The 18985-nt window shown below is 43.9% G+C and overlaps 1 protein-coding gene and 1 non-coding gene across 2 annotated transcripts in view; one reads left to right on the forward strand and one right to left on the reverse strand.

Moving 5' to 3' along the window:
* Positions 1-18985, reverse strand: part of dnajc6 (DnaJ (Hsp40) homolog, subfamily C, member 6) — a 64182-nt gene that overhangs the window by 35486 nt on the left and 9711 nt on the right. Inside the window, exons 2-4 of the mRNA XM_039001743.1 lie at positions 17542-17692; positions 2973-3022; positions 340-488 (exon numbers count right to left, since the gene is read on the reverse strand). Of these exons, the coding sequence (XP_038857671.1) occupies positions 340-488; positions 2973-3022; positions 17542-17692 (350 nt within the window). The remainder of the gene's footprint in view (positions 1-339; positions 489-2972; positions 3023-17541; positions 17693-18985) is intronic.
* Positions 15743-15797, forward strand: LOC120055231. The gene has a single exon (XR_005477684.1). It is a non-coding gene; the product is annotated as a U7 small nuclear RNA (small nuclear RNA).

The following is an 18985-nucleotide window of genomic DNA, read 5'->3' on the forward strand; positions in this document are numbered from 1 at the left end:
GAGCCAAGAGTCTGCGGGTTTTCGCTCCACCCTTGTACTTGATTTATGGATTAAGGTCACTACTTGGTAAGGAACTCCCTTCACCTGGTTGCCTACTTCATAATTGAAAGGAAAATCCACAAACCTGCAGACACTCTGCCCTCCATGGAATGAGTCTGACACCCCTGGGCTATGGGTAATGTGTTGTAATGTATTATAAATCATTGCATACATGTTGGCATAGTGTGTTTTAGCATTACCGTATAACAGAGAGTGTCTGAACTGAGGCTAAGTATAGTATCTCTGTGTGTTGATCTTGGTAGGCCTTGGTAGACCTCCATCTCGTTCTCTCTGTCTCACCCGGTTGGAGAACTTTACGCCGCGGTAGTTGCGCTGTGACAGGTTGAAGACAGTGTAGTGGTCAGCGTGCCGTGAGTCCAGAAAGGAGCGCATATCCTCCACATGGTTCTGGTTGCCGATCTGCAAAGCCTCTGCAGGATATGACATCACTGGCAGGGGACAGAGAGGGAGACATTGGCAGGGGACAGAGAGGTAGACATTGGCAGAGGACAGAGAGAGGCATTGGCAGGGGACATAGAGGGAGACATTGGAAAAGGACAGAGAGGGAGACATGGGCAGGGGACAGAGAGGGAGACATGGGCAGGGGACAGAGAGGGAGACATGGGCAGGGGACAGAGAGGGAGACATGGGCAGGGGACAGAGAGGGAGACATATGGGCATTCCCAGTCACCATAGAGGTGATGATGAGGTATGCCAGGATGTACAGTACTATGCTATTATTAAACACTGTCATGGCGTTCCATGACAGTGTTTGATTTGATCCATACTATTAACTCCTATTTTACCAGGTAAGTTGACTGAGAACACATTCTCATTTACAGCAATGACCTAGCAAATAGTCACAGGGGAGAGGAGGGATGAACGAGCCAATTGGAAGCTGGTGATGATGAGGGCCAGATTGGGGATTTCATGTGCAGTAGGAAGGCTGTACACATATAAAACAGGCAGGGAATCATACTAAATATTGAAAAGATGAGAGTACAGTTTGTGATTTATGTATAGTTATATTCTTCTGTTTAAAATTGGGTTTAAAACAATATAACTGCAGGTGTTTTATAACAGGTTTGACTGGCATGTGCAACTACATGTGGGGTGTTATAGAGAATAATTATGAGTTTTCAGTGAGAGGAGGGGTCAGAGGTGACACGCTATGCATGATGGGATAGGGCCCCCCAAGTAACGCCTGCGTGACTGTGTCCTCTGCATCTGTAGGACAGACTGCTGTTACATGCAACCTCACAACACTGAACGAGTGTGTGTGTGTGTGTGTGTGTGTGTGTGTGTGTGTGTGTGTGTGTGTGTGTGTGTGTGTGTGTGTGTGTGTGTGTGTGTGTGTGTGTGTGTGTGTGTGTGTGTGTGTGTGTGTGTGTGTGTGTGTGTATGTGTATGTGTATGTGTGACTCGGCCTTGTCTCAGGATTGTAAGTTGGTGGTTGAAGATATCCCTCTAGTGGTGCGGGGGCTGTGCTTTGGCAAAGTGGGTGGGGTTATATCCTTCCTGTTTGGCCCTGTCCGGGAGTATCATCGGATGGGGCCACAGTGTCTCCTGACCCCTCCTGTCTCAGCCTCCAGTATTTATGCTGCAGTAGTTTATGTGTCGGGGGGCTAGGTCAGTTGGTTATATCTGGAGTACTTCTCCTGTCTTATCCAGTGTCCTGTGTGAATTTAAGTATGCTCTCTCTAATTCTCTCCTTCTCTCTTTCTTTCTCTCTCTCGGAGGACCTGAGCCCTAGGACCATGCGTCAGGACGACCGGGCATGATGACAACTTGCTGTCCCCAGTCCACCTGGCCTTGCTGCTGTTCCAGTTTCAACTGTTCTGCCTGCGGTTATGGAACCCTGACCTGTCCACCGGACGTGCTACCTGTCCCAGACCTGCTGTTTTCAACTCTTAATGATCGGCTATGAAAAGCCAACTGACATTTATTCCTGATTATTATTTGACCATGCTGGTCATTTATGAACATTTTGAACATCTTGGCCATGTTCTGTTATAATCTCCACCCGGCACAGCCAGAAGAGGACTGGCCACCCCTCATAGCCTGGTTCCTCTCTAGGTTTCTTCCTATGTTTTGGCCTTTCTAGGGAGTTTTTCCCAGCCACCGTGCTTCTACACCTGCATTGCTTGCTGTTTGGGGTTTTAGGCTGGGTTTCTGTACAGCACTTCGAGATATTAGCTGATGTACGAAGGGCTATATAAAATAAACTTGATTTGATTTGTGTGTGTGTGTGTGTGTGTGTGTGTGTGTGTGTGTGTGTGTGTGTGTGTGTGTGTGTGTGTCAGGAGAAGGAAGATAGAGTAGTACTGTTTCCACAGCACAGCTCTCCTCTGTTTACAGCACTCAGGTGTGTGTGTGTGTGTGTGTGTGTGTGTGTGTGTGTGTGTGTGTGTGTGTGTGTGTGTGTGTGTGTGTGTGTGTGTGTGTGTGTGTGTGTGTGTGTGTGTGTGTGTCAGGAGAAGGAAGACAGAGTAGTACTGTTTCCACAGCACAGCTCTCCTCTGTTTACAGCACTCAGGTGTGGGAGGTGGAGGCGTGTGTGTGTGTGTGTGTGTGTGTGTGTGTGTGTGTGTGTGTGTGTGTGTGTGTGTGTGTGTGTGTGTGTGTGTGTGTGTGTTGCCTGCTATGAGGGGCCCATCACAAGGGTGGAGCATCATTTGTGTTTTTATTAGGGGTGTAACGGTACACCCACTCTCCCAGACATCTCACCCTCTGTCACCTGCAGATTTAAAGTAGATGTTGTGCAGGGGAAAAAGTGAGGCAATATTTATAGGAGGCTGGAGACTGAGAGATCCAGATGTCTAACGCTGGCTAGGTTGAGAAGAAACCTTTGAAGCCCGAAGACAGGCTTACTGTTCCCCATAATGAGAAAAATAAACTACAGTTCGAGAATGATGTTTCTATACAGTACTCACCTATGATTCGTGATGTGATGTAGGCAATGTCCAGCTCTCCTTTTGTGTATCTGTAAACAGAGATGTTTTGTCAAATAACATATAATGCAATTCAGATTATGTATTTACAGTGTTTAGAACACTGTGTCGACTGTTTTGTGTTGTCACATTTGTATCTAATGTAATGGTTAAAAATTACATTGTAGCAAGCTGTAGAGGAGTAGACATACACAGACAGGGGTCAGTAGCCTACTGGCCAAAGCTACACAATACAAGTGACAATAGAAGTAGCCTAAAGTGTATGAGGCTGGGGCCCTGTTGCTTGTGGTGTAAATGTAAATTCACTATCTAGGCCACTGGTCTGTTAGTGAAGTGCCATATAGCCCTGAGGGCTTCCCATCCTGGCCTTGCATGATTACCCAACAGCCCAGCCACCTGGGTAAACTGAGGCAGGGAGAGAGGGGAGTAGGGGGAGGCAGGGAGGGAGGGCCGGCAGGGAGGCAGTGAGGGAGGCAGTGAGGAGGGGGAGGCAGGGAAGGAGGAGGCAGGGAGGGAGGGCCGGCAGGGAAACAGAGAGGGAGGCAGGGAGGGAAGAGGGGGAGGCAGGAAGGGAGGGCAGAGAGGGAGGTTGGGAGGAGGGGAAGCGGGAACAGGAGGAAGCATCAGTGGGCAATTCCTCTTAACGAGGTCATTGGACCAAAAGCAGCATTTTACTTTGATCCAGTGTTTTGTTGTGCTCTTCTGCAGCGTGAACAGTGTTAGCTCATCTGGATAATATGGCTAGCGCCAGCTCTGCTAACTGTACTAGCTGCTGCTAGCGTAATCAAATCATCAAATAAAATGTGATTTGTCACATACACATGGTTAGCAGATGTTAATGCGAGTGTAGCGAAACGCTTGTGCTTCTAGTTCCGACCGTGCAGTAATATCTAACAAGTAATCTAACAATTTCACAACAACTACCTTATACACACAAGTGTAAAGGAATGAATAAGAATATGTACATATACATATATGGATGAGCGATGGCCGAACGGCATAGGCAAGATGCAGTAGATGGTATAGAGTACAGTATATACATATGAGATGTGTAATGTAGGGTATGTAAACATTATATAAAGTGGCATTGTTTAAAGTGACTAGTGATACATTTATTACATCCAATTTTTTATTATAAAAGTGGCTAGAGATTTTAGTCAGTATGTTGGCAGCAGCCACTCAATGTTAGTGATGGCTGTTTAACAGTCTGAAGGCCTTGAGATAGAAGCTGCTTTTCAGTCTCTCGGTCCCTGCTTTGATGCACCTGTACTGACCTCGCCTTCTGGATGGTAGCGGGGTGAACAGGCAGAGGCTCGGGTGGCTGTTTTTCTTGATTATATTTTTGGCCTTCCTGTGACATCGGGTGGTGTAGGGAGCCTGGAGGGCAGGTAGTTTGCCCCCGGTGATGCATTGTGCAGACCTCACTACCCTCTGGAGAGCCTTACGGTTGTGGGCGGAGCAGTTGCAGTACCAGGTGGTGATACAGCCCAACAGGATGCTCTCGATTGTGCACCTGTAAAAGTTTGTGAGCGTGTACATCAATGTTAATGTCTGAGGCTATCCGGAACATATCCCAGTCCACGTGATCGAAGCAATCTTGAAGCATGGAATCAGATTTGTCGGACCAACGTTGAACAGACCTGAGCACAGGCGTTTCCTGTTTTAGTTTCTGTCTATAGGCTGGGAGCAACAAAATTGAGTCGTGGTAACATTTGCCGAAAGGAGGCCGAGGGAGGGCTTTGTATGCGTCGCGGAAGTTAGAGTAGCAATGATCCAGAATTTTGCCAGTCCGGGTCGCGCATTCGATATGCTGATAACATTTAGGCAGCCTTGTTTTCAGATTAGCCTTGTTAAAATCCCCAGCTACGATAAATGCATCCTCAGGATATGTGGCTTCCAGTTTACATAGAGTCCAATGAAGTTCTTTCAGGGCCGTCGAGGTGTCTGTTTGGGGGGATATACACGGCTGTGATTATAATCTAAGCGAATTCTCTTTTTAGATAACGCAGTCTGCATTTGATTGTAAGGAATTCTAGGTCAGGTGAACAAAAGGACTTGAGTACCTGTATGTTGTTATAATCACACCACGACTCGTTAATCATAAGGCCCCGCACTTCTTCTTACCAGAGAGATGTTTGTTTCTGTCGGGCGCGATGCGTGAAGAAACCGGGTGGCTGTACCGACTCTGATAAGGTATCCCGAGTGAGCCATGTTTCCATGAAACAGAGAATGTTACAATCTCTGATGGCTCTCTGGAAGGCAACCCTTGCTCCAATTTCCTCTACCTTGTTGTCAAGAGACTGGACATTGGCGAGTAGTATACTCGGGAGCGGTGAGCGATGTGCCCGTCTACGGAGCCTGACCAGAAGACCACTCCGTCTGCCCCTTCTGTGGCGCCGTTGTTTTGGGTCGCCTACTGGGATCCGATCCATTGTCCTGGGTGGTGGTCCAAACAGAGGATCCGCTTCGGGAAGGTCCTATTCCTGGTCGTAATGTTGGTAAATTGACGTTGCTCTTATATCCAATAGTTCCTCCCTGCTGTATGTAATAAGACTTAAGATTTCCTGGGGTAACAGTGTAAGAAATACTACATAAAACACAAAATACTGCATAGTTAATCTCTGCTAACTGTACTAGCTGCTGCTAGTGCCAGCTCTGCTAACTGTACTACTGTAGCTGCTGCTAGTGCTAGCTCTGCTTACTATGGCTGCTGGTGGAGGCTCCTCAGAGGAAGGGGAGGACCATCCTCCTCAGTGAATTTCAGAAAAACAGAAATAGTGAAATATTTAAAAAGTTAGCATTTTTAGATAAACTATACTAAATATTTTCACGTCACCAAATAATTGATTAAAACACACTTTTGCGATGAAGGCCTACTTTAGCCTCAACAGCACTCTGTAGGATAGCACCATGGTGTAGCCGGAGGACTGATAGTTTCCATCCTCCTCTGGGTACATTGAGTTCAATACAAAACCTAGGAGGCTCATGGTTCTCACTCCCTTCCATAGACTTACAATGCAATAATGACAACTTCCGGAGGACATCCTCCAACCTATCAGAGCTTTTGCAGCATGAACTGACATGTTGTCCACCCAATCAAAGGATCAGAGAATGAATATAGTACTGAAACAATAAGCTGCAGCTTGCTGACTGTACACTGTACTCCATGATTGTAGCGGGTTTACTAATGCGTTAGTTTAAGTAGCTATGTTGACTATGACGTTAGCTAATATGGTGACAACGCTGTAGGATGTGTGTAAAGGTTAGCGGTTATGATATGAAGGTTTGGGTTGGAAAGTATTGTTTTGCCTGGACACAGACAGCTGATGTGTTGTGCACTGAAGTCCACAAGCGAAGGGAAAAGGTGAGAGGAGGAGAGCGTGTAGATGCGAGAAGGAATTATACAATTTTTTATTTAAAAAAAATATTTTACCTTTATTTAACCAGGTAGGCCAGTTGAGAACAAGTTCTCATTTACAACTGCGACCTGGCCAAGATAAAGCAAAGCAGTGCGACAAAAACAACAACACAGAGTTACACATGGGATGAATAAACGTACAGTCAATAACACAATAGAAATATCTATGTACAGTGTGTGCTAATGTAGTAAGATTAGTGAGGTAAGGCAATAAATAGGCCATAGAGGCCTATCACAACACTGGAGTGACAGATGTGCAGATGATAATATGCAAGTAGAGATACTGGGGTGCAAAAGAGAAAAGAAAAAAATAACAATATGGGGATGAGGTAGTTGGGTGTGCTATTTACAGATGGGCTGTCTACAGCTGCAGCGATTGGTAAGCTGCTCTGACAGCTGACGCTTAAAGTTAGTGAGGGAGATATAAGTTTCCAGCTTCAGTGATTTTTGCAATTCGTTACAGTCATTGGCAGCAGAGAACTGGAAGGAAAGGCGGCCAAAGGGGGTGTTGGTTTTGGGGATGACCAGTGAAATATACCTGCTGGAGCGCGTGCTACGGGTGGGTGCTGCTATGGTGACCAGTGAGCTGAGATAAGGCGGGGCTTTACCTAGCAAAGACTTGTAGATGACCTGGAGCCAGTGGGTTTGGCGACAAATATGAAGCGAGGGCCAGCCAACGAGAGAATACAGGTCGCAGTGGTGGGTAGTATATGGGGCTTTGGTGACAAAATGGATGGCACTGTGATAGACTGCATCCAATTTGCTGAGTGGAGTGTTGGAGGCTATTTTGTAAATGACATCGCCGAAGTCAATGATCGGTAGGATAGTCAGTTTTACCAGGGTATGTTTGGCAGCATGAGTGAAGGATCCTTTGTTCCGAAATAGGAAGCCAATTCTACATTTAATTTTGGATTGGAGATGCTTAATGTGAGTCTGGAAGGAGAGTTTACAGTCTAACCAGACACCTTGGTATTTGTAGTTGTACACATATTCTAAGTCAGAACCGTCCAGAGTAGTGATGCTAGGCGGGCGGGCGGGTGCAGGCAGCAATCGGTTGAAGAGCATGCATTTAGTTTTACTAGCAAGAGCAGTTGGAGGCCACGGAAGGAGTGTTGTATGGCACTGAAGCTCGTTTGGAGGTTTGTTAACACAGTGTCCAAGGAAGGGCCAGATGTATACAGAATGGTGTCATCAATTAGCAAAGTGATCATGCGGTTTGTATGTGGCTGCTATGAAAGTGAACTATGTTTGCTTGTGACCAGGGGTGTATTCATTCCACCGATTCTCTTGAAAAACATTTCTTAAAACGGAAACAAACGGAACGAAACAGAATCCCTCGTTTGCAACTGTTGGAATAATGATTACATCCTAGATCAGCTAGATGCAGGCAAGTGTGTGCAAGGCGGTATTGAATGTGTCACTGTTTGTGACCTTGATTACTCAAATTTATGCACCTACGTTGTGAACGTTGATTCCTAGGCTAGGATGCAACCTCATGATGGGTATAGGGAAAATTTGAGTTTCATGTAGTAGCTTAACCTATTGATGTTACATTGAGCTGGGTGAATGGAATATGAAAGACAGTGATCCAATATGCTGTAATAGAAATAAGGCCATGCTCATTAAAAAAAACAAGCGGCACCGACCGCCACTGATGGCTTCAGGACTGCAGATCCAGCCCAGGCTATTTTAGCAGAAGCAGGTGTTGTGTTGCATCGACGCATGAGGCCAGCGGTGCTGTAGCGATGCAGATTAGCAGCCTCTGACTGGATGCTGGAGCGTGTGCACCCTGACTCCCCTTGTGAAGCAGATCGTTACAGTAGACACTAAACAGACTTGCTAGTATCTTGGTGAGGGTAGGAGAGGTGTGGTAGATGTACACATACAAAGGTGCATAGGCTACTGTATTCTGTGCCCTGCCAGATACACACAAAAACACAAGCATGCATTAGGCCAGGAGAGCTACAGCTGCCCTTGGCTGTATTACATTAGAGACATTAGAGCTGTGCTCTAACAGTGAGTGAGTCTCCTGTGGCAATACCTCACACACTGCTGTGTGGTCACAACACAGCAAAGCAAACCACTGTAAGTGGGTTAAACCCCCGTGGCCATTGCATTACAGCTCTCTGTACCGGTCTCCCACTTATCATCCCGTTTATATCGGTCACCTAGATAACCCTAGCTCAACCCAGGCCACGATGGGGTTATGTGACTCCCCAGGTTTCCATATGACCTCATCATGACCAGGGATGGGCAAAAATCTGAAAATGCTAATACAAAATACCACAAAGATCAAAATAAACTAAAAAGTATATTTTTTATGTATTTAATTAAAATACATGTATTTTGACATACAAAAATAAATTTGCAAGTAGCTGGCCGAACAGCAACAACGTCTGCTAAATGATCAAAATGTAAATGTGAAAATGCAGATACCAAAATGAAATGCAAAGCACTCTGGGTATTATTATTGACCTTGTTCTGGGGCGGAGCTCATTAGAATAATAAACAGAATGCTTTGCAACTGTTCATTTTTACATATACAGTGACTTCAGAAAGTATTCATACCCCTTGACTTATTCCAAAAAAAATTATGTTTCTGCCTGAATTCAAAATGGATTAAATAGATTTTTATTCTCACCAATTTACACACGATACCTCATAATGAAAAAGTTAAAACAGGTTTTTATAAATCTTTGCAAATGTATTGAAAATGAAATACAAGAATCTAATTTATTGTACATACAGTAAGTATTCACACTTCCCAGTCAATATATCTTAGAATCACACCTTTGGCAGCGATTACAGCTGTGAGTCTTTCTGGGGAAGTCTATAAGAACTTTGCACACCTGGATTGTATAATATTTGCACACTATTATTTTTTTAATTCTTCAAGCTCTGTCAAGTTGGTTGTTGATCATTGCTAGACAGCCATTTTCAAGTCTTGCCATAGATTTTCAAGACGATTTAAGTCAAACTGTAACTAGGCCACTCAGGAACATTCAATGCCATCTTGGGAAGCAACTCCAGTGTATATTTGGCATTGTGTTTTAGGTTATTGTCCTGCTGAAAGGGGAATTTGTCTCCCATTGTCTGTTGGAAACCAGACTGAAGCAGGTTTTCCTCTAGGATTTTGCCTATGCTTAGCTCTATTTTGTTTCTTTTTATCCTAAAAAACGCCCTAGTCCTTGCCGATGACAATTATACCCATAACATGATGCATCCACCACTGTGCTTGAACATATGAAGAGTGCTACTCAGTTATGTGTTGTTGGATTTGCCCCAAACATAACACTTTGTATTCAGAACATAAAGTTACTTTTTTTGCAGTTTTACTTTAGTGCCGTATTGCAAACAGGATGCATAGTAGATTAATAGTTTTATTCTGTACAGGTTTCCTTCTTTTCACTCTGTCATGCAGGTTAGTATTGTGGAGTAACTATAATGTTGTTGATCTATTCTCAGTTTTAAAATCACCATTGGCCTCATGGTGAAATCCCTTAGAGGTTTCCTTCCTCGCCAAAACCTCAGTAAGTACGGACACCTGTATCTTTGTAGTGACTGGGTGTATTGATACACCATCCAAAGTGTAATTAATAACTTCACCATGTTCAAAGGGATATTCAGCGTCTGCTTTTTCTTTTATTTGACCCATCTAGAAGGTACCCTTCTTTGCGAAAAAAAATGTGGAAAAGGTCAAGGGGTTTGAATACTTTCTGAAGGCACTGTACATTCATATTTAGTTCATTTAGCAGACACTCTTATCACACCATAGTACCATGCAAAGTCTGTCTGCCTGTCACAACTGCATTTGGTCTAGGGACATGGTGTTGGGTGAAAGAAAACTTGTGGTTGATTAAAGGGTTTTTCTCTTTTTGAATTTTACCTCAATAATTACACAGAATCTTTCTGTACTAAGGCCTGTGGTAGTTGTAGTATTATACACATCAAATCAAATTGTATTAGTCACATGCGCCGAATACAACAGGTGTAGACCTTACAATGAAATGCTTATTTACGAGCCCTTAACCAACAGTGCAGTTTCAAAAAATATGGAATAAGAGATAAGAATATAGAATAAGAGATAAAAGTAACAAGTAATTAAAGAGCAGCTGAAGAAAAAAAATGAACAATATATACAGGGGGGTTCCGGGACAGGGTCAATGTGCGTGGGCACCGGTTAGTTGAGGTAGTATGTATATGTAGGTAGAGTTAATTAATGTGACTATGCATAGATGACAACAGAGAGTGGCAATGGTGTGGAGAGGGGAGGGGGTGGGGATGTGAATAGTCTGGGTAGCCATTTGACTAGATGTTCAGAAGTCTTATGGCTTGGGGGTAGAAGCTGTTTATAAGCCTCTTGGACCTAGACTTGACGCTCCGGTACCGCTTGCTGTGTGGTAGCAGAGAGAACAGTCTATGACTAGGGTGGCTGGAGTCTTTGACAATTTTTAGGGCCTTCCTCTGACACCGCCTGGTATAGAGGTCCTGGATGGCAGGAAGCTTGGCCCCAGTGATGTACTGGGCCGTTCGCACTACCCTCTGTAGTGCCTTGCGGTCGGAGGCTGAGCAGTTGCCATACCAGGCAGTGATGCAACCCGTCAGGATGCTCTCGATGGTGCAGCTGTAGAACCTTTTGAGGATCTAATGACCCAGACCAAATATTTTCAGTCTCCTGAGGGGGAATAGGTTTTGTCGTGCCCGCTTCACAACTGTCATGGTGTGCTTGGACCATGTTAGTTTGTTGGTGATGTGGACACCAAGGAACTTGAAGCTCTCAACCTGTTCCAATACAGCGAGAGAATTAGGGGCGTGCTCGGCCCTCCTCATCTCATCTCCTGTCTTGATCACGTTGAGAGAGAGGTTGTTGTCCTGGCACCACACGGCCAGGTCTCTGACCTCCTCCCTATATTGTCGGTAATCGGGCCTACCACTGTGAACAGGGAATACAGGAGGGGACTAAGCACACACCCCTTACGGGCCCCCGTGTTGATGATCAGCGTGGCAGATCTGTTGTTGCTTACCCTTACCACCTGGGTGCGGCCCGTCAGGAAGTGTCTTGAGTGTTGGAGTGTGCTACTGGCTAAAAAACAAGAAAACGGTGCAGTCTGGTATGCTTTATGTAAGGACTTTGAAATGATTCATACATTTACATTTACTTATGATACTTGAGTATATTTTAGAAATTACATTTACTTTTGATACTTAAGTATATTTAAAACCAAATACCAAAAAGTATATTTAAAACCAAAAAGTGGTATTTTACTGGGTGACTTTCACTTGAGTCATTTTCCATTAAGGTATCTTAATTTTTACTCAAGTATAACAATTGGGTACTTTTTCCACCACTGGAAAGGATGGGAGAAGGGAGGAGACAAGACGAGACTAGGCCAGAGACAATCTTATCAGCAGAAAATTGTGATCGACACACTGAATCAATGTGCCCCAGCTCTGCCCAGTCCCTGCTCTGTGAATGACACTGTTCCAAAGGGTCCAGAGAGATGTGTGTGTGTGTGTGTGTGTGTGTGTGTGTGTGTGTGTGTGTGTGTGTGTGTGTGTGTGTGTGTGTGTGTGTGTGTGTGTGTGTGTGTGTGTGTGTGTGTGTGTGTGTGTGTATTTGTGTTTGGTGCCATTAGGCGATAGGACGCCATTTGGGATTTATGTGTGTGGACAAGGTGTGAGTCTCGAGAGGCCTGCTCACAGTCTGACAGTACAGAGGCCCCTCTGTGTGTCTGGTGAAGACGCCTGCGCAGAAATACTCTCTCTCAGGACCCAGCGGTGCCAAACTCGACAGCCTCTCTCTCCCTCATTCCTCTCCCCCGCCTGTCCTTCATCCCTGTACACCCCTTCTACTGTTCCTCCCCTTCTCTTCCTCCACTCATCTGTTTTCCCTCTAGTCTTTTCTATCAGCTATCTGATTAGCTAATATTTTATCTCAGATACAGATACAGCTCAAAGAATACCTCTCATTTTAAACTGGGTGGTTCGAGTCCTGAATGCTGATTGGCTGACAGCCGTGGTATATCAGACCGTATACCGTGGGTATGACAAAGCATTTATTTTTATTGCTCCAATTAGGTTGGTAACCAGTTTATAATAGCAATGAGGCACCTCAGGCTTTGTGGTATATGGCCAATATACCACGGCTAAGGGCTGTTCTTGTCACGACACAACGCGGAGCCACATAACACAGTCCCTCATGCCTTATTGCTTAAGTGTATCACAGTGGCAATATAGTCTAAAGTGTTATCTCATTGTTGCTGTAATGTAACTGTAGAACCATAGCGGTGTATTGCTGTGTGTAAAACCATGTGTAATCAGCCCGGGTATTGTTACTCCATTCCATGTTTCACAGCTCAAGGAACCCCGGCAACCAGGGGATGACATGTAAAGATCTCAGCTGGGTGATAACACAGTCTCCTCCTCTCATACTAGAGCCCAGCAGACACACAGAGCGCTACTAGGCCCAGTCTCAGAGCGCTATACGGTAAGAAAGTGGCACTTCCAGGATCCTCGTTTTGTAGGCTAAGAACAAACCTCACATTTGCATCGTCAAAGTCATAAAAACATGGTCATTTAAGATACACTGTATATTAAAATGTATACGTGTTTCAGAGTGAATTGACCTACCATATGCCGGTATTCAACTAATTTGACGGCCAAGAAGAAGAACGATGCCGAAAAGTTCCAACCGTTTCATTAGAACTACACACATGAACTACAACTCCCACCAGCTGTATATCTCCCATAAGTAGACAGCTAGTCTTTTCAACAAAATAACAATTTTTTTGCATTTTTAAAAAGTACTGGCTGGCAATGGTCAGTAAAAAAAAACTTTGTAATCTAATTTACCGCCCCACGAGTCAGTCTAGCATGGGAACCAGACTTGGATCAGACTTGGGTCAGTCTAGCATGGGAACCAGACTTGGGTCAGACTTGGGTCAGTCTAGCATGGGAACCAGACTTGGGTCAGACTTGGGTCAGTCTAGCATGGGAACCAGACTTGGGTCAGACTTGGGTCAGTCTCGCATGGGAACCAGGCTTGGGTCAGACTTGGGTCTGTCTAGCATGGGAACCAGACTTGGGTCAGACTTGGGTCAGTCTAGCATGGGAATCAGACTTGGGTCAGACTTGGGTCAGTCTAGCATGGGAACCAGACTTGGGTCAGTCTAGCACGGGAACCAGACTTGGGTCAGACTTGGGTCAGTCTAGCACGGGAACCAGACTTGGGTCAGACTTGGGTCAGTCTAGCATGGGAACCAGACTTGGGTCAGACTTGGGTCAGTCTAGCATGGGAACCAGACTTGGGTCAGACTTGGGTGGAGGGGAGGCAGTGATATTTCTAGCCTTAGACAATAGACACCATTGAATTGACCCACATAAAAAAATACTTCAGTTTACTATAGAATACTAATGTACTTAATATAGAATTCTGTAGTAAACTGTAGTATACTGTAGAATACTATACTACACAATGTAGAATCTCTCGGTCACGTGTACAGTCGTGGCCAAAAGTTTTGAGAATGACACAAATATACATTTTCACTAAGTCTGCTGCCTCAGTTTGTATGATGGCAATTTGCATATACTCCAGAATGTTATGAAGAGTGATCAGATGAATTGCAATTAATTGCAAAGTCCCTCTTTGCCATGCAAATTAACTGAATCCCAAAAAAACATTTCCACTGCATTTCAGCCCTGCCACAAAAGGACCAGCTGACATCATGTCAGTGATTCTCTCGTTAACACAGGTGTGAGTGTTGATGAGGACAAGGCTGGAGATCACTCTGTCATGCTGATTGAGTTCGAATAACAGACTGGAAGCTTCAAAAGGAGGGTGGTGCTTGGAATCATTGTTCTTCCTCTGTCAACCATGGTTTCCTGCAAGGAAACACGTGCCGGCATCATTGCTTTGTACAAAAAGTGCTTCACAGGCAAGGATATTGCTGCCAGAAAGATTGCACCTAAATCAACCATTTATCGGATCATCAAGAACTTCAAGGAGAGCGGTTCAATTGTTGTGAAGATGGCTTCAGGGCGCCCAAGAAAGTCCAGCAAGCGCCAGGACTGTCTCATGAAGTTGATTCAGCTGCGGGATTGGGGCACCACCAGTACAGATCTTGCTCAGGCATGGCAGCAGGCAGGTGTGAAGGTGTCAAGAAGGGCAGCAAATAAGCCACTTCTCTCCAGGAAAAACATCAGGGACAGACTGATATTCTGCAAAAGGTACAGGGATTGGACTGCTGAGAACTGGGGTAAAGTAATTTTCTCTGATGAATCCCCTTTCCGATTGTTTGGGGCATCCGGAAAAAAGCTTGTCCGGAGAAGACAAGGTGAGCGCTACCATCAGTCCTGTGTCATGCCAACAGTAAAGCATCCTGAGACCATTCATGTGTGGGGTTGCTTCTCAGCCAAGGGAGTGGGCTCACTCACAATTTTGCCTAAGAACACAACCATGAATAAAGAATGTTACCAACACATCCTCCGAGAGCAACTTCTCCCAACCATCCAGGAAAGTCTGGTGACGAACAATGCCTTTTCCAGCATGATGGAGCACCTTGACATAAGGCAAAAGTGATAACTAAGTGGCTCGGGGAACAAAACATTGATATTTTGGGTCCATGGCCAGGAAACTCCCCAGACCTTAATCCCATTGAGAATTTGTGGTCAATCCTCAAGAGGTGGGTGGACAAACAAAAACACACAAATTCTGACAAACTCCAAGCATTGATTATGCAAGAATGGGCTGCCATCAGTCAGGATGTGGCCCAGAAGCTAATTGACAGCATGTCAGGGCGGATTGCAGAGGTCTTGAAAAAGAAGGGTCAACACTGCAAATATTGACTCTGCATCAACTTCATGTAATTGTCAATAAAAGCCTTTTGACACTTATGAAATGCTTGTAATTATAGTTCAGTATTCCATAGTAACATCTGACAAAAATATCTAAAGACACTGAAGCAGCAAACTTTGTGGAAATTAATAATTGTGTCATTCTCAAAACTTTTGGCCACGACTGTAGTACTTAGTATTTAATTTTGTACTATACTGCAGAATAGTATAATAAATATTTCAGCATTCTCTACAAAAAAAAATCTGTAGTAAATACTACAGAAATATCTACAAAAACATAACAACAAAAATAACTATACTAAATACTACAGTATTTAAATTTACCCTTTCCCCTCCCCCATTTCCCAATTTGTGCCCCCCGTAAGTGAGAAACCTACATGCCAAGTATAGGCCATATATTGTGTTCCCTATGGTTATACAAAAAGAGCAGAAGCTATGAACTCACCGTTCAGAACCTAGTCCTACCTACCTACAGGTTATGGAACATTTGCTCTTTTAGTATTTCTCCAGTAGGCTTCCTGAAGGAGAAAGCCTCCACTTCAAGTGCCAAACATAATAAAACAAAAACACTTTAGTAAATACTACAGTCATGTCCACAAAAACACTACAGTAAATACTACAGTCATGTCCACAAAAACACTACAGTAAATACTAGTCATGTCCACAAAAACACTACAGTAAATACTACAGTCATGTCCACAAAAACACTACAGTAAATACTACAGTCATGTCCACAAAAACACTACAGTAAATACTACAGTCATGTCCACAAAAACACTACAGTAAATACTACAGTCATGTCCACAAAAACACTACAGTAAATACTACAGTCATGTCCACAAAAACACTACAGTAAATACTAGTCATGTCCACAAAAACACTACAGTAAATACTACAGTCATGTCCACAAAAACACTACAGTAAATACTACAGTCATGTCCACAAAAACACTACAGTAAATACTACAGTCATGTCCACAAAAACACTACAGTAAATACTACAGTCATGTCCACAAAAACACTACAGTAAATACTAGTCATGTCCACAAAAACACTACAGTAAATACTACAGTCATGTCCACAAAAACACTACAGTAAATACTACAGTCATGTCCACAAAAACACTACAGTAAATACTACAGTCATGTCCACAAAAACACTACAGTAAATACTAGTCATGTCCACAAAAACACTACAGTAAATACTACAGTCATGTCCACAAAAACACTACAGTAAATACTACAGTCATGTCCACAAAAACACTACAATAAATACTACAGTCATGTCCACAAAAACACTACAGTAAATACTACAGTCATGTCCACAAAAACACTACAGTAAATACTACAGTCATGTCCACAAAAACACTACAGTAAATACTACAGTCATGTCCACAAAAACACTACAGTAAATACTACAGTCATGTCCACAAAAACACTACAGTAAATACTACAGTCATGTCCACAAAAACACTACAGTAAATACTACAGTCATGTCCACAAAAACACTACAGTAAATACTACAGTCATGTCCACAAAAACACTACAGTAAATACTACAGTCATGTCCACAAAAACACTACAATAAATACTAGTCATGTCCACAAAAACACTACAGTAAATACTACAGTCATGTCCACAAAAACACTACAGTAAATACTACAGTCATGTCCACAAAAACACTACAGTAAATACTACAGTCATGTCCACAAAAACACTACAATAAATACTACAGTCATGTCCACAAAAACACTACAGTAAATACTACAGTCATGTCCACAAAAACACTACAGTAAATACTACAGTCATGTCCACAAAAACACTACAGTAAATACTACAGTAATGTCCACAAAAACACTACAGTAAATACTAATCATGTCCACAAAAACACTACATTAAATACTACAGTCTGCAAAAACACTACATTAATTACTATAGTATATACTACTCTTTTTTATACTACATTATTTATACTATAGTATAAACGGACATACACTTAAGTCAGGTCTCCCTTGTAAAAGAGGTCTTCAGTCAGCAAAAACACTACAGTGAATACTATAGTATTCCTACCATAGTATACATTATAGTATTTTTTCATATGGGGATATTAGCTATAACAGAGCTATTGGCAGGGGCAGGGGCATGTCAACTTACCCCAGCCAAGGAGCTCCAATGTGGGGCACAGTCACAACATATTCCCCTTACCAGAGCCAGGGGATAGGTAGTGTTCTGGGGTCAGGAAAGGTACGGGGTAAGGGGATGGGGGTGGTTGTTGGGACTTACGTGGCCACCTGGTGCATGACTTTGGTGGAGGTGTCCTTTAGAGTGTCCTTCAGGTTATCCTTGAAGTTGCTGAAGAACTTGCCGGCTCCGCCCTTCACCATGTCCAGCAGGCCTCCACCATAGTTTGCGTCCATATCTGGAGATGGAGGACCTTCACAATTAAGAATGAAAGGAGAAACACACAGAAACACAATGAGAATGTAGACAGAGACAGACAGAGACAGACAGAGACAGACAGAGACAGACAGAGACAGACAGAGACAGACAGAGACAGAGCGAGACAGAGCGAGACAGAGCGAGACAGACAGAGCGAGACAGACAGAGCGAGACAGACAGAGCGAGACAGACAGAGCGAGACAGACAGAGCGAGACAGACAGAGCGAGACAGACAGAGACAGACAGAGACAGAGCGAGACAGACGGAGTCAGACGGAAAGGAGACAGATGGGGACAGACATGTAGATGCATGTAGAGACAACTATATGCAGTACAGCACAGACAAACAAATATAACAACATGGGCACAGAGACAACATACAACATGTACAGTAACAAGCACACTAACTGGACTGATAAACTGTTAAAGAAAGAGAGCGAGAAAGAGAGAGCTGCAGTCAACTGTGGTACTGTGCTACTTCAAGAGAAAGCACTCCTCTTGGACCTCACCCAAGTCCTATATCTGACTCAGCAACCTGGTCAAAGCACACTCCTCCCTTCCCCATCCCATCCATCTGTACAAAGCACATGGCACCGAGCTCCCACTGCCGCTACCACCACCACCACAACTATTACCACTACCACCACCACCACTACTATCACTACCACCACCACTACTACTATCACTACCACCACTACCACTTCTACCACCACCACTACCATTATCACTACTTGCCAGCTCAGCCCTCCACCATGTCCAGCAGCAGCACTCCTCCATTGTTGGCGTCCATATCTGGAGATGGAGGACATGGTCAGGTCTCCTTTATAAAAGAGGTCTCCTGATCTCACTTGGATTTCCTCGATAAATAAAGGTTATTAAATAAAAATAAAAACTACCACCATCACTACTACCACTAACACAAACGTCAGAGCCTCAACACACACAGTGTTCCTCTATAGAAGGTCTTTGACAGTAGTTATCAAGTGCTGTAGCTCTATGGTCTTTACAGAGCAATTTAAATCTAAGACCTTATCAATCAAGCAAAGGAGAGCTTCAAGTGGGTGATTAAGCCTGAGCAGGGGCTCCATTCTGGCATCTAGGGACTGCATTCCTTTGACTTGATTGCAACACATTTAATGGAGTCTCAGAAGACAGTAAATCCATCATGATGGTAAAAGGGACATTTTGTGGGAATTCCTACTGAAATGGAGGGCTGCCTTTATGTCCTGAATAAAGTGTGTGTGTGTGGAGGATAGTTGTGTGGGGAAAACAGCTTTACCATACCACAC

The sequence above is a fragment of the Salvelinus namaycush genome, chromosome 10 (genome assembly GCF_016432855.1).
Source record: "Salvelinus namaycush isolate Seneca chromosome 10, SaNama_1.0, whole genome shotgun sequence".
Lineage (NCBI taxonomy): Eukaryota > Metazoa > Chordata > Actinopteri > Salmoniformes > Salmonidae > Salvelinus > Salvelinus namaycush.